The following is a 24,774-nucleotide window of genomic DNA, read 5'->3' as shown; positions in this document are numbered from 1 at the left end:
TGCTTGACAGCTTGTCTTGCGGTGCCGCCGTCTAATTTCTTATTCGATTTACTGGCGTCACTAAGTTGCTGGTTTGCTTGCCCGTTGTGGCAGCACCAGCGCTTATCGATAAAATGCAGTGTCATACTATCTCTGGAGCGACCGCTAGTATTTTCGGCTCGTGGTCTGTCGGAGTTGAGTCGGGACGCAGCACCAGTGAGGTGCGGACAGCCAGTACTCGCCGACCGCTGGCGACACACGTGTACTGTCCGACGCAAGGAGACTGCCGCGGGAACGACCGTTGGTTGGTCGTTCGGTCGGTCGTCTCATTCGGCAACGTGTATGTTGGTCATCTTGCCGGACGTGGGTCGGTTCCTACCTAGAGCTGTCGGGTCGCCAATGGGCAAGAGTTACCTCTGCACGGTTGGGTCCGAGCCAGTGTGTTCAGGTCGCTGTGTCTCCGAGTTCCGAACGGACGTGGAGTTGAGTTGGGATGGAGCTGCAGTGAGGTCCGGACAGCCAATACTCGCCCGACTGTTGCTGACACACATGACTTGAGTTGGGATGACCTTGTTTGGTCGTTCGGTCGGTCGTTTCATCGGACGATGTATATTGGTCGCCGACCGCTTCGCGTTCTCTGTGTGTGTCGACTTGCCATTTGTCCTGGTTATTCCACAGTGATTGCTTTTACGATTGTTCGAGTTCTTGTGGAAGTGTTTTCGTGTAACTGTGTCTAGCTTGTTTAATTTCGACTGAGCAGTTATGTTAATGCTATCTTCGTACTGGAGTAGGCAGTCGGTCGGATGGGACAGTGCAGCGAGGAAGTCTCCGCGGCGAGGGCTTTAGCGTAGTGTTCCGCAGTGTGTTTTTCCTCGCCATGTTGATGCTGTCCGTACCGCGCGTAGTTTGACAGCCTTTTTGGTGTTGTTCATATTTCTGAGTGGTTATTGTGTCTTGGCTGTTTTTAGACCCAATTTTGAAGACGTACTGTTGCTGGTATTTTCGTCCTCGGCTGATATTTTCCCTTGTCTTGCCGTTGGTCGGCGTAGCGGGATTGATTTGGTTGTTGGTCGGTCCTTCAGCCGTCCCTGGGTCGGGCTGCCATCTGATTACTTAATCTTATTCTTGGCTGCCTAGCTCACCTAACCTTACGACTACTTCAGCCGCCTAATAATTTAGTTTGTTTTAATTTTAAGATAAGGCCTTCAACCGTCTTAAATTAAAATTTTGTAGATTCTTGCTTAAACTATTTTTTTTAAATAAAAGGGATTTTGCCTATTGAAAATCTTTATTATCATCCAGGCCTTAAGCCTTGAGTTGTTCTGTGATCCGTATGTGGCCTTCAGCCGAAGTCTACATGAAATACTTTATGATAAGGCCTTCAGATGTCTTAAACTAAAATTTGAAAAATCACTTTTTTTGAAACTTCTAAAATAAAGTGTCTTCGAGTTTCCAGCTCGGTGTCCTGATAAAACCGAAAATTGAAAATCTATAATCCATTATGGAAAGTGTGATATCGCACATCGATACCACCCATGGGCGTCGCAGTTGGCAATGAAACAGCAAGTTTCCATCAGATGCCACTAGCGGGCGCATGGGATCTGGCAGACTCAATTATGTTTGCACACTGAGCCACACCTCCAGTGGATCGTGGCTTCGTACTGTGGTGTCACCGCCAGACACCACACTTGCTAGGTGGTAGCTTAAATCGGCCGCGGTTCATTTAGTACATGTCGGACCCGCGTGTCGCCACTGTGTGATCGCAGACCGAGCGCCACCACATGGCAGGTCTCGAGATACGGAATAGCACTCGCCCCAGTTGTACGACGACTTTGCTAGCGACTACACTGACGAAGCCTTTCTCTCATTTGCCGAGAGACAGTTAGAATAGCCTTCACCTAAGTCCATGGCTACGACCTAGCAAGGCGCCATTAACCGTATCTGAAGATAGTCTTATTTGTATTATCAAGAGCGATGTACCACAAGGATAGAATAAAGTTAAGTATTCGAGGAGCTGCATACTTTTCTTATTAGAATTCACTACTTATCCTGTTCCAGAATTCACGCCCGTGCATTTAGGCCGCCTCTATCTACAAGGTGTTGGCACATTTACCAACACATCACGTACCATGAACACCATCTGCCACTGCAATACAGTATGGCGGGCAGCAGCCACTCACACCAGCTGCACTTGGAGCTTCTTTGTTACGACTCCATAATATGTGCTTAGTACAAGCCTCTTCCATGTTGACGTTGAGAGCTGGACTCTATTTCCTGCTACCTTCTTTATAACGAGTCTTCATGTGCATGGAGGAATATAAGTTAAGTGAACCTTCAGTTTACTGTTTTAAGTTCTTCACTAATCATTTCTGCTCCTGTCCAGCTTTCCTTTGATGACAGTTGCCATGCCCCTCTGTAGTCCACCTCTCCTTTATCATTATGCACACAACAAAACACTGAACGAGACAGAATAAAATTGACAACAGTTTTGAACTCAACATAAAAAAGTTAGTTGAGAACACATTTATTTCACTCATTTCATATCATGCAGGCTGATGAAATTGATGTACAGAGTTCTTAAACGGAGAAAAGGATTACAGTTTTTCTTCCTAAACCCGGCCGTACATATAGATACAGCTTGGTATCCATACCCTGACAGACACTTACGACACTGAATTTAGTGTTACGTAATATTATAAAAACTTGCAGTGTTCACTGTGCATCGTACTATAGGGGAAGATATCCAATGTAATGTGCGCACCCTTGTGTCGTTATAAACAGCTAGTTTATAAAAGGATGCATACATTTGGTAGCACGGACGTAGTGTCGCCAGAAACAGCGTTTTCTCGTCTTGTGGGAGGAGGACCCTTTGCCGTGACTTGGCGGGTGGATGTGAGCAGTCACCAATCATCAGTCATCAAGGCGATGTCCTTTGCCTGGCGCTGGCGGCCGTAGCTGGGTGCAAAGCCATTTCAATTCTAATCGCAGGCGCCCGCAGTTCATCGGCGCTGAATGCCTGGTTGTCCCTGGCTGTCGTATTGCCTGCAGATGTCGATTTTCTTCCTGGAAAAGAGAAATAATACATTAAAAATTGAGCTGATGAAGTGGTAGCAGCGTCGCAGAATTACAGTTTTAGGGTAGAAATGAAGCGTGCTATATCTGTCTGTGAATTCTGAGAACTTTGTTTCTCATGTGCAGATTTGGTAGCAACTAGCCGGTGGCTCAAACATGTGACAGAAACAGTCTGTATGAAACATGCACAGGCAGCTCTAGCAGATGTGCGGTAACAGATGCACACAGAAGAGACATTTCTGGGGTAGCCTCATACTTAGCGCTCTTGGAGAAACGTGTCAGTGGTATCCAGTACTTTTTTAAATAGTGCGACTGGTCATGTAACAATGACAAGAAATTATGTAACAGTTGTCCTTCAGTGTTACCCAGAAATGCCTGATTAGTGCGTACAACTTAATTTCCAGCTTTACGAAGTGCGATAAAAGGACGCCTTATTATTTATGAAACTATTGATGAACAAATCACAAACCAAAAAGGATAATTCAGAAAACTGTTTTATGTAACGATTACCGGCAGTGTTTTCCATGCAGTTTAAGAAATACTTGAAAAACTATGCAACTATTTGTTGTCATTCAGAAAAAAAACTAATCAAGAAATTTCTAAAATATGATTGAGTTTAGATGTTTCTCTGATAGTTAAGAGAAAGATTTGGTTTATCAGGTCACCTAAAGTGTTTGGTGGGGGAGGGACGTACGCACAGTCTTTAATGGAACTCCAGAGAAAGAACAACATTGGTGTCAAGTCTAGGGAGCGAGGTGGCCATGTGATTGGCCCCTCACGACCAATCTACCATACTGGAAGGCAGTTATCGAGGAAACCTCGAACTTCCGTGAGGAAATGAGATGTCTGCTTGGAGGTTCTGTAGAGTTTTCGGGGAGAAATTTATGCCGAACAATTTTTGCAAAGTTCGTTTCAGAAACCAAAACACATAGCGAGCACGCTCGGCACCAGTGCAAACAGCTATTTTAACAGTACACTACGCTGGCGCTTCTGGTGGCAGAATAAGGTACTGATGTACTATTCGAATCAAACTTACGGTTGTTTGCTACAAAATGACGCATATACCGATTCTGTAAGTTATCTCAATAAATTTCTATGTCATTCTAAAGTCCTTTTTGAATCACGCTGTATTTTTGGGGCCCGCATCTCGTGGTCGTGCGGTAGCGTTCTCGCTTCCCACGCCCGGGTTCCCGGGTTCGATTCCCGGCGGGGTCAGGGATTTTCTCTGCCTCGTGATGGCTGGGTGTTGTGTGCTGTCCTTAGGTTAGTTAGGTTTAAGTAGTTCTAAGTTCTAGGGGACTTATGACCACAGCAGTTGAGTCCCATAGTGCTCAGAGCCATTTGAACCATTTTTTTGTATTTTTGGTACTCGTGGGAACACTTCGTATGTATTTTCAGTGACAAATTAAAAATAGCCGTTTTCTTGCCGGGTGCGATTGTGGAGACAATTATACTATCGTATGCAATATGTAAGAGAAGTATAACGCACAAATGGCCCTGTGTTCACGTTCACAGAAAGAGGTGTGTGGGAATGGTATCACCGTTTGACAAGGGCAGCGAGTAGGAAACGGTGCAACAAGATAAGTAGCTGGTAGAGTGAGAAATAAGGTGCGTTATCTAACGAACAATAGGGCGACGGGATGCTCACATGTAATGCTACAAACGACAGTGAGCGCTAATTAATGCTTGTCACTGTGAAAGGTAGTCGATTACGTCGTATACAATGTTATAGGTAAGTTTCCTTTCCTTTTATTTTTTATTTTTTATTTATTTTTATTTTTTGGGGTGGGGGTGTGGTTAATCTGTGACGTGACTGGTTTGATGCGATCGACCTTTTCATATCTGAGTGTAGCACTTGTGCCAGATGTCCTCAGTCGTTTGCTGGATTTATCCCAAACTCTGTCTTTATCTACACTTTGTTAAATAACATGGAAGTTATTTCTTGATGTCTTAACATACATCTCATTGTCCTGTCCCCTCTTCTTGTCAATATTTTTCACATGTTGCTCTCCTCGGAGATTCTGCGGAAAACCTCATTTCTTACATCAGTCCACCAACTTTTCAACTGCTTAGTATAGACCCACGTCACAAACGCTTCGGTTCCTATCCTTTACCGTTTTTCCACAGTCCATGGTTCACTTTCCATACAATGCGTTCTCCAAACTTTTTACGAAATTTCTTCCTCAAATTAAGGCCGATGTTTGCTATAAGACATCTTTTGTCTAGGAAAGCCTTCTTTGCCTGTGCTAGTCTTCTGTTAATGTCCTCTTTGCTTCATCCGTCATGAGTCATTTTGTTTCCGATGTAGCACAACTCCTTAACTTCGTCTACTTCGTAACCACAAACTTTGATCTTAAGTTTATCGCTAATTTCATTTCTGCTAGTCCTCAATGAATTCTTCATTCTTCGTTTTATTGTCAATTGTTAATTAACATTCCGTGCCCTCCCCCCCCCCACCCCCCACCCCATGTACCATGGACCTTGCCGTTGGCGCAGATAACCGTACCATAGGTGCAACCAAAACGGAGAGGTATCTGTTGAGAGGCCAGACAAACGTGTGGTTCCTGAAGAGGGGCAGCAGCCTTTTCAGTAGTTGCAGGGGCAACAGTCTGGATGATTGATCTGGCCTTGTAACACTAACCATAACGGCCTTGCTGTGCTGGTACTACGAACGGCTGAAAGGAAGGGGAAACTACAGCCGTAAATTTTCCCGAGGGCATGAGGATTTACTGTATGGTTAAATGATGATGGCGTCGTCTTGGATAAAATATTCCGGAGGTAAAATAGCCCCCCATTCGGATCTCCGGGTGGAGACTACTCTGGAGGATGTCGTTATCAGGAGAAAGAAAACTGGCTTTCTATAGATCGGAGCGTGGAATGTCAGATCCCTTAATCGGCCAGGTAGGTTAGAAAATTTATAAAGGGAAATGGATAGTTTACAGTTAGATATAGCGGGAATTAGTGAAGTTCGGTGGCAGGAGGAACAAGACTTCTGGTCAAGTGAATACAGGGTTACAAATACAAAAGTAAAATAGGGGTAATGCAGGAGTATGTTTAATAATGAGTAAAAAAACAGGAGTGCCGGTAAGCTACTTCAAACAGCATAGTGAACGCATTATTGTGGCCAAGAAAGACACATAGCCCACGCCTACCACAGTAGTACTAGTTTATATGCCAACTAGCTCTGCAGATGACGAAAAGATTGATGAAATGTATGATGAAATAAAAGAAATTATTCCACAGAGAATGGAGACGAAAATTTAATAGTCATGGGTGACTGGAATTCGATAGTAGGAAAAGGAAGAGAGGGAACAGTAGCAGATGAATATGAAATGGGGGTAAGAAATGAAAGAGGAATCCGCCTGGTAGAATTTTACACAGAGCATAACTTAGTCATAGCTAACACTTGGTTTAAGAATCATGAAAGAAGGTTGTATACGTGGAAGAGGCCTGGAGACACTGGAAGGTTTCAGATAGATAATACAATGGTAAGACAGAGATTTAGGAACCAGGTTTTAAATTGTAAGATATTTCCAGTGGCAGATGTGGACTCAGACCACAATCTATTGGTTATGTACTGTAGATTAAAATTGAAGGGACTGTAAAATGGTGGGAATTTAAGGAGATGGGAACTGGATAAAATTAAAGAACAAGAGGTTGTAGAGATTTTCAGGGAGAGCATTAGGGAACGATTGACAAGAATAGGGGAAAGACATACAGAGAAGAAGAATGGGTAGCTTTGCGAGGTGAAATAGTGAAGGCAGCAGAGGATCAAGTAGGTAAAAAGACGAGGGCTAGTGGAAATCCTTGGGTAGCAGAAGATATATTGAATTTAATTGATGAGAGAAGAAAATATAAAAATGCAGTAAATGAAGCAGGAATACAAACGTCTCAAAAATGAGATCGACAGGAAGTGTAAAATGGCTAAGCAGGGATGGCTGGAGGACAAATGTAGGGATGTAGAGGCATATATCACTAGGGGTCAGATAGATACTGCCTACAGGAAAATTAAAGAGACCTTTGGAGAAAAGAGAACCACTTGTATGAATATCAAGAGCTCAGATGAAAACTCAGTTCTAAGCAAAGAAGGGAAAGCAGAAAGGTGGAAGGAGTATATAGAGGGTTTATACAAGGGCAATGTACTTGAGGGCAATGTTATGGAACTGGAAGAGGACGTAGATGAAGATGAAATCGAAGATATGATATTGCGTGAAGAGTTTGACAGAGCAGTGAAGCACCGAAGTCGACACTATGCCACGGGAGTAGACAACATTCCATTAGAGCTACTGATAGCCTTGGGAGAGCGAGCCATGACACAACTTTTCAATCTGGTGAGCAAGATGTATGAGACAAGCGAAATACCTTCAGACTTGAAGAAGATAGTAATTCCAATCCCAAAGAAACCAGGTGTCGAAGGTGTGAAAATTACCGAACTATCAGTTTAATAAGTTCATGGTTGCAAAATACTAACGCGAATTCTTTACAGACGAATGGAAAAACTGGTAGAAGCCGACCTCTGAATGATCAGTTTGGATTACGTAGAAATGTTGGAACATATGAGGCAATACTGACCATACAACTTATCTTAAAAGATGGATTAAGGGAAGGCAAACCGACGTTTGTAGCATTTGTAGACTTAGGGAAAGCTTTTGACAATGTTGACTGCAATAATCTCTTTCAAATTATGAAGGTGGCAGGGGCAAAATACAGGGAGCGAAAGGCTATTTAGAATTTGTACAGATGCCAGCAGGCAGTTATAAGAGTCGAGGGGCATGAAAGGGAAGCAGTGGTTGGGAAGGGAGTGAGAGAGGGTTGAAGCCTATTCCAGACGTTATTCAATCTGTACATTGAGCAAGCAGTAAAGGAAACAAAAGAAACGTTTGGAATAGGGCTGCAATATCAGCATAAAATTTTATCATTGGTATCCTATCACCTTTGATTTTAATCCCACTCCTAAACGTTTGTTTTATTTACATCATGGCTTCTTCGATGCACAATGAGAAGCAAAAAGATTGACCTGCCCGAATAATTTAGATTCCAACAACAGAGCAGTGAGGATGCCCTAGTTCAGAAGTGCCAGCGTTCACAACTCTACAGTAAATGTCGAAATTCACTGCAATTTAACTCATCGTATCATTTCTCTTGAAAGTCATTATTCGAACACATAGAAACGGTTGAAATAAAAAATATACTCGTCGGTAGAATTACTACAGCGACAAGAGATTCACATCTGTTTCATTGGCTGAGTGGATAGGATGACCGTTTACGAACGTTAGGGATGAGCGTGCGAGTCTAGCTGGACTAGATTGTAATTTTTTATTTAGACTTGCGCATGTAATATTTTAAACCTTAATTCGTTACAAATTGTGCAGTTGTAGACATTTCTAGGTTCCACATTCTTTCAAAAGTTTCTATTTTGTAATGCTTTAATCTTTAGACAAACACCCATCGTAGAAATATTGAACATGGATGTATTTTTGTCACCTGGTGTCTCTACAGTTTTCAGCTAAGAAAAAAGTTATCAGCTGAATGGCATATTTTTCTAAACACTTCAGCCTGATTTACACAAGAGAATGGACGTGCCTTCCAGAATGTATTGTTTCCAGTTTAATATTCGTTCTTCAACTACGGTAGGCCTTCGACCGTTACACTGAAAAGAAGAGGTCCGGTATCTCCTTGGTAGCGTGTCAGTATACTGTACTGGTAGGCGTTGCATGAGTCGGATCGAATTTCACCGCAGCCTTTTTTTATTGCGTCCCAAATGTCTCGTGCATTATTTACGTTTTTCTATTAAATTATATTTTATTATTTTATTTTTTCGATATTCTCTTCAATATATAACTTACTATGTGACTACGTAGGCTTTCCCGGCGTAATAAGTCTTGAAAGTCTTTTCGGGTTTGCTGCCGGATCCTAAAATCAACTTGACTCGATATTTCGGCGATCCAACTGTTCGCCATCCTCAGGAAATGCTGCTTCTGCTGATGAGTCCCGCTGAGAACTGACGCAAGATTGCAATTCGACGTCCTATATAGGTCACCGTTCAGTACACGGCGCATGCGCCGCCCATCACGGTTTCTGACTTCCAAAACAGGGAGGTGGCGCCGCCCTTAGTGAAACACTGCTGGCAACGATATATCGCAATCAAGGCGGCATCGAAGAACGTTCAGTTTTGATGCGAGATAATACAGGATTCCACGTTTTGCTAAGAGGAAACCCATTGTCCCTGTTGATTAAATTATCAGCCAACCTAATTTCGATCGCCTCTTTATACACACTATTCCAAAAACCGGAAATGTTGGCAATTATAACAGTTTCCTCAAATTTCATTTTATGTCTCTCATTCAGGCAGTGTTCTGCTACGGCCGATTTTTCCGGCTGTTGTAGCCTCGTGTGACGGCGATGTTCCACACACCTGTCATTCACTGTGCGAATAGAACGGCCAACGTAAGCTTTCCCACATTGACACGGGATTTTGTACACCCCGGGTTTCTTAAGTCCCAAATCATCCTTCACAGAGCCGAGCAGAGCCCTAATCTTAGAGGGTGGACGGAACACACTCTTAATGTTAAAACTCCTTAAAATTCGTCCAATCTTAAATGATAAGCCTCCAGCATAAGGAAGAAAGGCCACAGATCTATGTTCCTCTTCGGACACATCCGGAGACGTTCCAAATTCCATAGCCCGACGAATCTGTTTCTCGGTGTATCCATTTTCCTTAAAAACAGTCATCAAATGCTCAAGTTCTTGGGTTAAGCTGTCTGCGTCGGAAATGGCATATGCTCTCCGTACCAAAGTCCTAAGGACGCCACTACGTTGGTGTGGTGGATGACAACTCTTAGGGTGCAGATACAAATCTGTGTGTGTCGGCTTTCGGTGAACGCTGTGTCCCAAAGTTCCATCTGGTTTTTTATAAACCATAACGTCTAAAAATGGAAGCATCCCATCATTTTCAACCTCCATAGTAAATTTGATACGGGGATGAAGACAGTTGAAGTGGTCCAAAAACCTGTTAAGAGCATCACGTCCATGCGGCCATACGAAGAAGGTATCGTCCACGTATCTCCAGAAGCACGTTGGTTGCAAAGCTGAAGTCCTCAGTGCCATAGCCTCGAAGTCCTCCATAAATAAATTGGCGACTATGGGTGACAAAGGACTACCCATAGCCACTCCGTCATTCTGTTCAAAAATGTTACCGTTAAATAAAAAATACGTGGAGGTCAGCACATGACGACAAAGCTTCACCCGCTCTTCATCCAGTTTTTCACTGATCAAACTAAGGGACTCTTCCAGAGGAACTCGTGTAAAAAGGGATACCACATCGAAACTCACTAACAGATCTGAAGGACTCAACTTCAAAGATCCCAATCGTCGAATAAAATCCACCGAACTGGATATATGGTGTTCACATTTGCCAACAAATGGACTGAGAGCAGATGATAAATACTTTGCCAGGTTATAGGTCGGTGCACCCAAATTACTAACAATAGGGCGTAGAGGAACCCCTTCCTTATGCAACTTAGGCAAACCATACAACCTAGGCGGAACGGCAGCACCAGGATGAAGTTTCTTACGTAAATCATCTGATAACTTACTATGGTTTGTGAATTTGATGTCTAAAAATAATCTTCCTTGGAAGGTAATATTTATCTGACGTCCCATAACAATAAAAATAGTCATCATTGGAGGGTGATATGCATCTGACCTCCCATAAAAATAAAAATAATCTTCCTTGTAGAGTGATACTAATTTGACTTCCACAAAAGTACAAATTGTATAGTAATAAGTAGACATGTATTATGAAATTAATATTACTGGCCTAAAACTACGTAGGCCTTTTACAGAACAATGAAAGAAAATAATTTCCGTATTTTGTCCACTTGCCATTGGCATCAAGAACAGTATATGGAAGAAGTCCTCATCTATGGTAATTCTCTCCCACGATGAATAAACTTAATCCCTTACGCCATTGCCGGCCGAAGTGGCCATGCGGTTAAAGGCGCTGCAGTCTGGAACCGCAAGACCGCTACGGTCGCAGGTTCGAATCCTGCCTCGGGCATGGATGTTTGTGATGTCCTTAGGTTAGTTAGGTTTAACTAGTTCTAAGTTCTAGGGGACTAATGACCTCAGCAGTTGAGTCCCATAGTGCTCAGAGCCATTTGAACCTTACGCCATTCACAGTTCCCGGATGACGGTCTGGCCAATTGTCCCGCAGAGACTTCTTAAGGTGAGCCGGTACGTGCTCTATGCGACTGAGGCAAGGTCACGGAAGGCACACTATAGTATTCTCTCTCCCTTGAAACCAGCTCTGTACCATAATGCTAGTGTGTAACAGATGATCATCGTGTTGGTGAGTGAGATGTACTTCGGGGTACCAAATTAGAGCTTCAGGGTTGATTAAATTTTCAAGCAAATGTTCATAGCTTGCTGAAATGTAATCGTAAGACATCGAGCCCGAAAGTTTCACACTTATGCGTCCGCTTGTAGCTCGTGTGGCCACGAAGCGCGCCGCATATCGTCCCCCAGCTGTCCATTAAACAAGAACAGGACCTCTGCTCATGGACTCAGCTGTGCACTTGTCGGAGAAAACGACTTTCCTCCAATCGACATCTTTCCATGAACTCGCAATTGCTAGTCTATCCACGGCTTATTCGTCAGACTACGGGACCTAATTCCGTGGTCTTTTAATCTCCTGAGAGCACTTCTCGGCGAGTCCCTGAAATGTGAGGCTCTCCTTGGTTTCTGGATGAGTGACAAAGGAGCATTCTGGGCCGCCCTAACCAATGCTTTTCCGTCTGGAGACTCGTGGTCTTCTAGGTAAAGGACGAATGGTTCAAATGGCTCTGAGCACTAAGGGACTTAACAGCGGTCCCCTAGAACTTAGAACTACTTAAACCTATCTAACCTAAGGACACCACACACATCCAGGCCCGAGGCAGAACCTGCGACCGTCGCAGTCGCGTGGTTCCGGACTGAAGCGCCTAGAACCGCTCGGCCACCGCGGCCGGCGGTAATGGACGTCTCGCTATCTCAGCTGTTGAGGCATCAGTAACTAATTTACGGCGCAAGACATCCGTGGAAATATTCAACAAGCATAGTGCTAAATTCAAACTTAGTGTTCGACGGATAAATTACTTTACAATGACAGGGCGGTTTCAGATGCGCTGACATGTAAAATCATCCAAAGACAGTGCCTTCCGGTGATAAAATGCCGTTATACGACAGGAGGAATCGTGAGTCACAAACATGTTCAATTTAAAATGGTACATGGACGACAGTGACTGTTACTCTGATGAAGCAGATATAGTTGTACATATGGCTTGCTGCTTCTACGTAAAGTAGAATGATGAGTTACGTGGTCGACGTGGTAGGGAACAGTATTCTGCAAGTATAATAATGTGTCTCAGATCAATGGCGGGATGGGCTCTAGCTCTCCTTGTACCTGTGTGTAAGTCCCCACCATTGTATCTGACTCGTGTTCACATTAAATTCACACTGTTTCTAGCCTCTTTTCCCTATATGTGTAAAGCATCTAGACACAAAATGGCGGACAAAACTCTTGCAAGATCACCCACTGCCAGAATGTTGGTTCCCTGTTGATATCTCACCTGGTCTTAGCAGGGCCTTGTCCAAGTTGAGAGCGGGCATTTCGAAAGCCAGTGAGAGAATGGCAGCAAGCGGCAGCGTCAGTGCCATGTCACCCAGCGTTTTATGTACCTGCAATACACACATAATTTGCAGATGTTTACACATAGCGCTCTTAAGAAAAATTCTTATTTTCTTCTACAATAAAATTTTCGAGATCTGTAAATCTACGAATTAAGCCTTTGATACCACACTTGTAAGTACCCATAAGAGGCATATTATACCGTGGAAAATGTGTGATGAAGTGGAAGAAGTTTTCCCTTTTTTCTCTCTTAATCGTGTGAATCGACTTGGCAATGGCAAAAGGGTAGTATTCCGGCCAATGTGTAACACTGTAACGCCGAGAGGCTGTTTATATTTTGAGAACTTTTTCTGTGTTGTGTATGCGCAACGAACTATAATCAATAAATGTATGCAAATGTGCATTAAATTGTATATGAATTAAGAATAAGATGTTAGTAGTTTTTTGAAACTATTTAAAGTAAGAACAATAGCCTACAACAATGCTTATGACCCATCATTACTTTACAAATTAGATGCAACAGTTAAAAGCAATCACATAGAATGGCCACACTGTTACTTAGTAGCAGAATAAAGAAAATTTGGATGTCTGCCTTTTCTCGGTAACATCTTCTATCGACTCAGAAAGCTGTTTAAATTATACAACATCAAATTAAGTTTGTACACAACTAACGAAATATAAAACAAAGTAGTTTCAAAAGAGCTAGTCATCCTAACATAAACCTGCTTTGCATAAGCCCGCATCTGGTGGTCATGCGGTAGCGTTCTCGCTTCCCACGCCCGGGTTCCCGGGTTCGATTCCCGGCGGGGTCAGGGATTTTCTCTGCCTCGTGATGGCTGGGTGTTGTGTGCTGTCCTTAGTTTAGTTAGGTTTAGGTAGTTCTAAGCTCTAGGGGACTGATGACCATAGATGTTAAGTCCCATAGTGCTCAGAGCCATTTAAACCATTTTGCTTTGCATAAACTACTGCTGCTACTGCATACAGGAAACAGGAAGAAGCTCAGAAATGTGATACAAAAGGTGCATCATGGCACTTTGTTTACAAAGTTTAAATAAATACTGTTTTGATTCCCAACAGCACAAAATAGACGTTCGTTTGCAGACATAGAAAACAGCTTTCATATTCTGCAGAGCGTAGACAAGACGATAATGACTGATTTTCTGGAAAAATTAGAGATTTTCACCCATATTCCTAAATCAACACACACTATCTTAAATGAAGAATTAGAATTAGCAAAGCACCCATTCACCAGATTTTTAAAAGAAGCCGCGTACCTACTAACCACTTTCTTCTTAAGTAACGCTCCAACTCTATCCCACTCTCTCTCTCGTTATCTTTCTTCTTCAACCCTCTCCTTGTCCCCTAACACGTGTCAATAACTGTAATTAATGCCATCAAGTAGGACCGTATAATTTATGACGTCAGTACCTGTAGATAACTTGTCACATTGTACGCTTACCTGTTTCGATATTTTACAATGACAAAACTACCCCCACAGTGCTATAAACAATTACTAAGCGCTGCAGCACATGATGATGAGGTGTTGGGGAAGTTAAACCAGGAATGGGGAAACAAGAATTCTACGACCAAGAAAGATGAATGGTTGTAGTCATTTCTGAAAACATCTATTTATCACAGTCGCTGCGTTCTGCATCTATAAGGGATAAAATTTTTATTTTGTTACCCAGAAAGGCAAAATCAAAGTACGTAAATATCAAGTTCATTATCTGACATTAGGCTTCACCGTTATTCTTTTGAATAATGAGGAATGGCAACAATGTGTTCTTCGTTTGGAGCTTTCAGACAATGATAGCTTGAAGTAAACCAATAGATTTTTTTTAATTGTCAGACCAACAACTAAAAGGAAATGCCAGGTTTCTCAAAAAACAGGTATCAGATCTCAAGAACGCCCTAAGAGTTTTCCTATTGGTACACTGCTTAACTGCAAAATACAAATCACCACACTTTATTGGCGAGAAGTTACTTCTTTCTGGAGCCGCCTAAATGTGCGAAGTCATGCATAGGGAAAGATTCGGCGACAGTTTGAAGTCGAAACCACTCACCGTTGATGCTGTGGGTCGTCGAATCGATGCAGCAGCCACTGATTTGAAACACCTACCACGACTTCACGACAGCCCAAAGTTCGCCACGGTGCAGCTTCGTGACACTTCTGATATCGGAGTCAGCCCCGTAGCTGAGTGGTCGGTGCGTCTAATTGGCATGCGGTGGGCCAGTGGACCGAGCTTCGGCTCCCGGCCGGGTCGGAGGTTTTCTCCACTCGGCGACTGGGTTTTGTGTCGTCCCATCATCATTCCATCATCATGGACACACAAGTCGCCCAGTGTGGCGTCAACTGAAAAGACTTGCAACTCGGCAGCTGAATTTCCCCAGGTGGGGACTCCCGGCCACCAATGCCATACGATTATATTATTTCACTGATATCGGAAATCTTTCCCAGCCTCTGGTATGAAAATGAAATGCACGAGGACTTCATATTTTGTAAATTTCTGGAAGGGAGGACTAAAGGCGAAGATGTTTCCTTCCCTGTGATTTCCCTTTTGATGACCACAATCTATCATGGACAAATTGTGTTGGTTTACGTAGCGTTGGAGCGGCAGCATTTACTGGAATTAAAGAGGGGATTGTGGGAAAAGTGTGTGCTGTTTCTCTTTCTATAAACTCGCACATCGCATGGTACACAGGGAGACATTGGCTGAACGATGTGGAAGCACGAGCTTTAACCAATAGGCTATTTTCCATTCTTTGTGAGGAGATGAGTTCCACTCAGAATGCGCTTCTATTGCACAGAGAGGTACGCCCGTTGTTGCACGGTAAAGTTCTTCGTCGTGTTGTGGAGAGGAAGGATGAATGTCGTCTTTTCCTTCTGAACAGCAATCCTATACTCGCGGCTTCATTTCTGAACGAAAAACGGCTTCTACTATTGTGCTACGTGGTCGATGATTATAAGAAACTTCACGATCTTAAACTATCATATGAAGGCCGAAACAGTAATATAATTTTTCTGAGCGAGAAAGTGCTTGTGCTTAAAGAGAAAACTTGGAGTTTGGAAAACCTGGATGGGAAAGGTAACAATGAGATGTTTTCTTGTCTGAATGATATCGTGACGGAAAAGTTTGAAGTAGGTAAAATTAGTAAATTGGCATAGTACATCTCGAAGACCTTTGTCAACAATTCGAGCATTAATTTCCGTAACGTACAACTTATCAACAGTAGGAGGGGCTAACAGAACTGTCAGAACACTCCGAAATGAATTTAAATCGAAGTCTCTTGAAACTTTTTGGGTTCATACTCGGAAAGAATGTCCCAGTTTAGCAAGAATTTCCTTTTTGGATAATCAGTCTGAACATAACAATTTTTAACTCATATTTAAACGTTGATTATTTATCCTGCTTTATCCTGCCGTCATTTGTATGTTGAGATCTTTCAACTATCAAAAAATTCCAAACGAATTAAAAGCAGTGCAGATGGAAGCAGTTAAGTTTTAACTAACTAATTAACTAGCGAATTAATTTGTAAAAAAATATGTAGTGGAAGAGACATATTTACTCAGTTTCAATAATTGCACACGCAATTGTGACTATTTATGAGCTATTTGAGTTTGTTAACTTCCACCACATTTGAATAATGTAAATGCACGATAATTCAAAAAAATGTTCAACTCTGATGTCATCGAAAGACCCTCTCTACTATTGTTATTGTTGGAACTGACACTTGCAGTATTTAAACAAAAGTAAATAGATATAATAGGCAGTTTTTGTGCAAAATGTGAGAAGTGCTTAGGAAGGAAAGAAAAATAGAAGGCGTGGGGGTCGAGGGGGGAGGGGGGGGGTGGGAGGAGGAGGTGGTCGGCAAAATAGTTTATGCTTTAGAAAGCGGGGAAGGCGGGTGGGGGACGGGCGGGCGACGGAGAAGGTTTGAGATCCCCTGGTCTAGAGAGCTGCAACAGTACTGGGGCGTCGCGTTACATGACTGGTTGAAGCAAACCTGCAAAGCACTCATGCCAAGGCTTCTACAACTGTCAGGGACCTTCTGTCGCCGGCTCTACTGTAGCCCACTGCGCCGGACGGAGTGGCCGAGCGGTTCTAGGCGCTACAGTCTGGAGCCGCGCGACCTCTACGGTCGCAGGTTCGAATCCTGCCTCGCACATCGATGTATGTGATGTCCTTAGGTTAGTTAGGTTTAAGTAGTTCTAAGTTCTAGGGGACTGCTGACCTGAGAAGTTAAGTCCCGTAGTGCGCAGAGCCATTTGAACCATTTTTTGAAGCCCACTGCAGCTGTTAGGCCAGTTCTTTCGCTAGCTCCACTATAGTGACATCGGTCCTGTCTGTGTCGAAGGTGGGCACAACACTAATCTTCCGTTCTTCTTTCCTAGTGATTTAAATGTAAACTGTACATCGAACTCTAAGCATGCCGTCAAAGACAACATAACGGCCAGGAAGAGACACTAAAATGGAAAAGAAAACAAAAATTCCTATTCTTTGTCCTATGCCCTATTCATTTAATGATCCAGATTTCTAGAGAAGAACACGACGCACTGTTTCAAGAGTAGTGCAAAAACCGGTGATAATTCTGGTGTATGATTTCAAAAATTACGTGAGATACAAGGGTTGGATCTTTAATAGTCGCAACTACTTATTTACAGCTCGTACAAAATAGATATGTGTTTCAAAATTTTACTGGCCTTCAAAGTAGTCACCAGCATTGCGCTTTTTCATCTGAGTTTTCAGAGCATGTGCTCCGGTAAGTGCCGATGTGATAAGGAATACCACTCAATCAATGATATGAAGATTACAGCACTGCATTGATACCAATGGTCATCACTTCGAACACCTTTTATAAATGAACGTTCATGCCACCTTTGTGACCTTTGTGACCTTTGTTGACCTTAAAAGACCTTACTGTTACACATAATTGGATTTGTCTCGATAATCGCTATCAGAAAAAAATTACCAAACTTCAGCACCCCATTTAAAAAAACACAAAGTTGACTTCCATATCTCTGAAGCGACTCCACTTACAAGGGAACCTCCCCATCGCACCCCCCTCAGATGTAGTTATAAGTTGGCACAGTGGATAGGCCTTGAAAAACTGAACACAGATCAATTGAGAAAACAGGAAGAAGTTGTGTGGAACTGTGAAAAAATAAGCAAAATATACAAACTGAATAGTTCAAGGGAAGATATCCAACATTAAGGACGATAGGAACGCAGACCACGGCGCTCCTGATCTCACAGAGTCCATTATGGTGCTTATGTGGCCCATTGACTACTCAGTTTGTATATTTTGCTTATTTTTTCACAGTTCCACACAACTTCTTCCTGTTTTCTCAATTGATCTGTGTTCAGTTTATCAAGGCCTATCCACTGTGCCAACTTATAACTAAATCTGAGGGGGGTGCGATGGGGAGGTTCCCTTGTTAGCAACAAAAAACCAGCGTCATATTGTGGCCCCAATTGTCCCATGCAACTTTTGTCCCACAAACTTCTCAGCTCCTATAATACTTTCGGAGTTATTCTTGGTGGCAATAGTTAGTGCCTCGCCCTGCAGAACTGAAGATATAATAAAGTTATATTGTTAAATTGTTCAGTTTTTTCACTGGTTCCTCTCACCTACGACATCACCACACGCGCCTACCCCCTACAAAGGTGCCACCACATAATGGTCCATACATTTCTTTAAGGAAAACAAACTTTCTCTTCCAGTTACTGGGAAGCCTCTCTTTGAAACGGCAATGATAATCGTCATGTGCTGTCTCGAGTAACATAGTCATGTATAAATTACGTCAGAAGAAAATATTTCTCTGAATCTAATCTCTTACAAGGCGGTTGTAATTAAACTTTCGCTGCTTCAGGGTGTCCCCATGAAAGACGAGTGATCGTAGGACTATGGAACTTCGAGGAAACGTTTGTAAGGACATGCAGAAGAGAAATGACGAATAAACCAATGAAAGAAACATATCTTCATTTCCATACCATAGGGTAACACTGGTTGTTTGCGTACCATGTCTATGTTCCAAGTTGCAAACGTTGCTCAATATCACGACCATCTGCATCGAAGACAGTCCGGAACCGCTCTGGAGATACCATTTCACAGTTGTTCGTGGCACTTTTCGAACGGCGGACCATGGAATGTTCAGCTCTCGTGACACAGCTCGTGAAATGCTTGAAGACTGCACAATGCGACCAGGATTCTCGACCACGGCAATATTCAATAGTTTGTAGTGCGGTTTGCGGTCGGTTTCTACCAGAAGAATTCCAAATCGCTAGCTAATTCTAACTTCCGAATTGTGTTCTTCAGCCCCTGTGCCGAAAGAAGTATTCCTTCAATGTGTCAATAATCGCGAAGAGCAGTAGCACTGTTGCTGTTGTTTCGATAAAACATTTTTACGCATAAAGACTAGATACACTGTTTGGACAGAGTGTAGATTTACAAATAAGCAATTGACGTAAGAACATACAAATTCGCTTACAGAAAAACACAAAAAAATTGTGCAGACCATACAGTCTACGCGAGCGAAGCAGCGGCGCTAAGCTAGACTTGTATAATTACCTAACTGCGGCATGTTACACTTACGAGATAGTAGCGCCCGTAGGTAATTGGCGTCCTTGTCTCGCCCTGGTCGTAGAAAAGGATGATGTACTGCACGAGGTACGCACCGTAGCAGAGTTTGGCGAGTGACTGGAAGCCATTCCACGACAGGAAGGTTTTCACTGGACCTGGAAACAAGTGGCACAAAGTGGTGAAACAGTTGCTTGAAAGTGGAGAACAGTAGACTCATCTCCTCGTCTGTGAAGTGATATGAAAAATCAAAGACTTCAAGTGCCCTGTGGAGAGGATAGTCCAGGACTTCAGTGAGTGACCACAATTCATTCTTGGCGACTCGCAATTAAGACTGTTGGAATACCACTATACTGCACCCATACAAGCTCAGCTTAAAGTTTGGACGGTAAGGAAGATTAATGTTTAATATCGTGCAATGGTTGGATACTGACAATACAACGAATATTCTTTGTTCATAGTCTCATACTCTAACGATCTCGTCGTCCGTGGGGCGTTAAATCTTCCTTTGTTCATAGTCAAAATACAAGCACATGGCCTGTAGCTTAAACGTTAGTGAAGAATAATTACCAGGCACAGTGCTAACTTCTTCCAGTCATCAGTGATCTACACATAGGTGTTTATTATACCCGGAGGAACTGTAGTACTGAGATAAAAAGTTAACTCATATCAAATCCAGGTAAAATCCCAAGTTTTCAGTGATTGCTTCCATCAATGTTATTACTGGTTAAGTCTGACTGTCATGAAAAGACGAGGCTCTAACTTTTATATCCAGAGCACGGCATTTGATTGCCTAGCTCGAAGTTGTTGTTTTCGCGGCTTCCAAAATCACAGTGTCCCAATAATTAAAGCGCGAGTTGGAGTCCTCGTCTGTTCGAACATAATTTTGCGTTTATTCATCAGACAGCGCTCTGTCGCCACTGACTTTTAAGAATTTTGTACTTAAGGTGAAGACGATGTTCCACACAGCGACAGTTATTGCATCGCAGAATGGGAACCGCGCTACGTGTTGGTTCTCCTGTGTTGGTTGAACGGCATCGTACCTTGGTTTCCTCGACAGAGCGTACCTAATGTCACGGACTGAAAACCTTTTTCTTCTGAACGGCGTTATCAGATGTATAATCTAAGAGCCGAGTTTGTCCTTGTCCGAAATAGGAGACACTGCTCGGTTTACACATGCATCGACACTCCACAACGGGCACAAACGTAAGCTATGCACATAGAGGGCGCCACTGCAGCATCCGCCATCTCCGCGATGTTCTCATGATTTAATCTAGCCATTCAGATGCCGTTATGTGGCCATAAAAGTTGGAACCTCATCAATTTCACGACGGGCAGACTTGTCCTTTGACGACGATGATTGAGGCAGTCATCGAAAGCTTGAGATTTTTTTCCCAAATTGGCTAGACAATTTAACCGAAAACTTTTTATCCAAAGAATTATATGAGAAAATTTTTCTAACCTGTAATACTGAAGACTGTATTTCACTCGTTGTTAGTCATCACTGAGAAGTCTTGAGACAATCTGTGTTCACAACAAACACAACACACTCTTGTAACATTGCTCTCGGCACTCATAACTCACCAATCGTGTTGTAATTGACCACTTTCACAGAACCAGCCCCATGACGTAAGAATCGGAGAAAAAATCGGCTCTGACGTTTCTAAGAAACTATCCTGATCTTCAAGTGATCCTGGGGAAACCACAAGAACCACAGTTCAAGACTTCCAGCCGTTTTTTGTCACTTCGACTCGTATACTGCAGACTAACTTCGTCTGCTGCAATATCAAACCAATGATGCAGCGTATGAACCGTATATGCTTTGGAATATGTGTGTTTTCGTTATTTTGCAGATTATGCATACGAGGGTTATTCGGAAATTAAGGTCCGATCAGTTGCGAAATGGAAACCATAGTGAAAATCAAAAATGTTTTATTTGCAACAGTTAGCTGCACCTTCCACCCATTGCTCTACCTAGTCACCGCTCCGATTTACGTCATCTGTTCGTAGTGTTGTACTAACTATCCGGTTCACTCGTCATAGAAGGCAGTCGCCTGCGCTTTCCACCAATTCTCTAACGCTGGTCTTCACCTTGTTATCTGTCTTAAAATGTTGTCTTCGTAGCAAGCGGTTCATGCGAACAGAGATGAAAACCAGAGGGAGCCAATTCCGGGATGTATGGTGGATGATCAAACACTTCCCATCGGAAACACTGCTGGACCGTCCTCATTATTCCTGTTGCGTGCGGCCGAGAATTGTCATGAAGACGGAAATGCATGACAATTACGTTATATGGAGTTGCATGAAATCAGTAAGCAGCCATAATTCTACATCTACAACTACATACATACCCCGCTAGCCACCAAGAGGTGTGTGGCGGAGGGCACAATTCGCGCCAAAGTTATATCCCCCCCCCACCACTCTGTTCCACTCGCGGATCGCCCAAGGGAAAAACGACAGTCTGAACGCCTCAGTACGAGCTCTAATTTCCCTTGTCTTTGAATGGTGATCATTGCGCGATTTGAAACTTGGTGGTAAAAATGTATGCTCTACATCCTCGGTGAAGGTGGAATTTAGGGCTTCGTCTATGTGCAAGTGTGTCCCACTTCAAAATTGTTATGAGACCTGTAGCGCTCTCTCGATGGCTAAATGTACCAATCACGAATCTTGCCGCTCTTCGTTGGATGGTTGAAATGGCTCTGAGTACTATGCGACTCAACTTCCGAGGTCGTCAGCCGCCTAGAACTTAGAACAAATTAAACCTAACTAACCTAAGGACATCACACACATCCATGCCCGAGGCAGGATTCGAACCTGCGACCGTAGCGGTCGCTCGATTCCAGACTGTAGCGCCTAGAACCGTACGGACACTCCAGCCGGCGATCTTCTTTGGACTTTCTCAATCTCTTGAATCACACCCAACTGGTATGGGTCCCATACAGACGAACAATACTCTATGACTGGACTAACTAACGTATTGTAAGCAATTTCCTTTGTTGAAGGACTGCATCGCTTCACGATTCTACCAATAAACCGCCTTCTAGAGTTCACCTTGCCCGTTACTTGTGTAATCTGATCATTCCATTAGAGATCATTTCGAATAGTCACTCCTAGATACTTGACGGATGTTGCCGCTCCCAAAGACTGGGCATTTATTTTGTACTCGTACATTAATGGGGATTTTCGTCTTGTTATACGCAGTAGGTTACACTTACTAATATTGAGAGATAACTGCCAGTCATTACACCACGCACTTATTTTCTGCAAATCCTCATTGATTTGATCACAACTTTCGTGTGATACTACTTTCCTGTTGACTACAGCATCATCGGCAAACAGTCTAATGGGGCTGTCAATACCATCAACCAGATCGTTTATGTAAGTCACCCCATTCAGGACACTGTCTGTTAGAAAACTTTATATCCAACAGCATATGTCATCAGATAGACCATAAGGCCGCACTTTTTGGAGCAAGCGACAGTGCGGAACTGAGTCGAACGCCTTTCGAAAATCGAGAAATATGGCAGCAAACTGGGAGCCGGTATCTAGGGCCTGTTGTACATAATGCACATAGGGGGCCAGCTGTGTCTCGCATGACCGCTGTTTCCTAAAACCCAGCTGGTTTCTGCAGATTTTTTTTCTTAATTCCACAAAACCAGTAAAAAAATTGGCTACAATGAAATAACATAAAGAAGGTGACAAATAATTGCAGTCATAAATTACAGCATTCAAAGAATGAGTCTTTAGCAGTAGCACAATTTGTCACCTTCACTGTCACCTTCAACTGGTGGCAGATCAGCATGCACATTTTCTTCTTCTACAGCCTGAGGTTCCTCATCATCATTTCCCAGACCCAAATTACTGATTCAGTAAATCCTTGATGTGTGTTCCTTCCAGGGTAAATTACGTGGACGGAAGAGCAGTGCAGAACAGCGACATCGAAAAGGTCTTCACTGCCTTTTCATTTTTGTCAGTTCCAGCCTTCTAAACGCATCCTTAGGGAGTAAGAGATCCTCCTTTATATCTGACACCAGATGTTTGCCGTCATATTCTTGTATCTGCTGTACTACTGATTTATTTTTCATGTGTGACTTGCCGGGAACGTGACCCAACCCATTCCCTCTCTACTAGGAGTCCAGTTCCTAGCCTATACCCATTCTGTTGAAGTCAATTCGGAGCATGTTACCATATTTCTTATTGTGATTCTGATATTTAAGTATTTTCTCGAATTCATTTTTCATATACATCTTGTATTCAACACGTACATCGCTCCCAATATTGTTAAATCATAACTTGTATATTTGCCCATTAACCAAAGCACTGCGTTATTTTTTGCCTGAGGGTAGTAACTTTCCTCTGGTCTGAAGAAAATGTTAGTCGGTACACAGATGAGCTTCTCAGAGTCTAGAAAGGTCTTCATGTCTGAACACAAAATATGTTCCATGATTCTACAACAAATCGATGTCAGTGAAACTGGCCGGTAATTATGTGCATCCGATTTTCTCCCCTTTTTATAGATTGCTATGACCTGGGCCTTCTTCCAGTCCTGTGGAATTTTCCACTGTTCCAATGATCTCTGGTGCTACATTTTTAGCATAGTCAACATGTAATCTTACGGGGATACCGTCTGGGCCAGCTGGCGTCTAAGGATCTTAACTGTTTTACAATCTCAGGTACACTAAACACTGTCAGCCAACCTTACGTTTGCTCGATAAATGAAAGGGGAAATGGTGCTGCAATCCTATACCTTAAACGGGTTTTTGAAAGCTAGGTTTAGAATTTCGCCTTCTGTTTATCATCATCCGTCACAGTACCCGTACTGCAAGAGAAGATATTGAATTATTTTGAATTATTTGTGGCGTTCATAGATTTTATGTACGGCCACAATTTTTGTGATTATTTTTAGAATGTCCAGATAAAATATTGCTTTCAAATTCGTTAAAAGAATCTCTCATTGACCTTTTAACAGCTGCTTTCATTTCGCATAATTTCTGTTTGTCAGCGGGGCAGTGACTACGTTTCAAACGACTGTGCAAAATTCTCTGCTCTCTCAGCAACTTCCTAATATGTTTGTTGTACCAAGGTGGATCCTTTCTCTCCCCAATATTTTTGCTAGGCACGTACTTCTCCAGCACGTGGTAGACAATGCCTTTAAATTCCGATTCCGACCAAAGATACTCAATATCTTTGTGAGTGATTGGAGCTGAATATGAAGATATTCATTAATGACAATTTTATTTGCTTTCCCAAACAAGAGAACTCTACGCTGTTTCTTTGGTTTTTTTGCAGCTTCCACTGGCATAGAAACCACAACGACATTATGGTTGCTAATACCTTCTTCTGGATTAACTTTTTCAAAAAGATCCATTCTGTTTGTCGCGAAGATATCTAATATGTTCCCATCTCGACTTGGTTTTCTAATCAGTTGCTCACGGTTGTATGTTGAGAGCGCTCCTAGAATAACTTCACACGAGGCT

At 42.8% G+C, this 24,774-nt stretch overlaps 1 protein-coding gene across 1 annotated transcript in view; it reads right to left on the bottom strand.

Moving 5' to 3' along the window:
* Positions 1 to 2,487: 2,487 nt before the first annotated feature.
* The window catches only part of LOC124622546 (nose resistant to fluoxetine protein 6-like), a 381,634-nt gene continuing 359,347 nt past the window's right edge, over positions 2,488 to 24,774 (bottom strand). Inside the window, exons 12-14 of the mRNA XM_047148283.1 lie at positions 19,313 to 19,455; positions 12,660 to 12,768; positions 2,488 to 3,042 (exon numbers count right to left, since the gene is read on the bottom strand). Coding sequence (XP_047004239.1) covers positions 2,897 to 3,042; positions 12,660 to 12,768; positions 19,313 to 19,455 — 398 coding nt within the window. The 3' untranslated portion in view covers positions 2,488 to 2,896. The remainder of the gene's footprint in view (positions 3,043 to 12,659; positions 12,769 to 19,312; positions 19,456 to 24,774) is intronic.

The sequence above is a fragment of the Schistocerca americana genome, chromosome 7, assembly GCF_021461395.2.
Source record: "Schistocerca americana isolate TAMUIC-IGC-003095 chromosome 7, iqSchAmer2.1, whole genome shotgun sequence".
In the NCBI taxonomy this organism is placed as follows: Eukaryota; Metazoa; Arthropoda; class Insecta; order Orthoptera; family Acrididae; genus Schistocerca; species Schistocerca americana.
The sequence above is the reverse complement of the archived record's forward strand: the minus strand, read 5'-3'. Positions and strand labels throughout refer to the sequence as shown.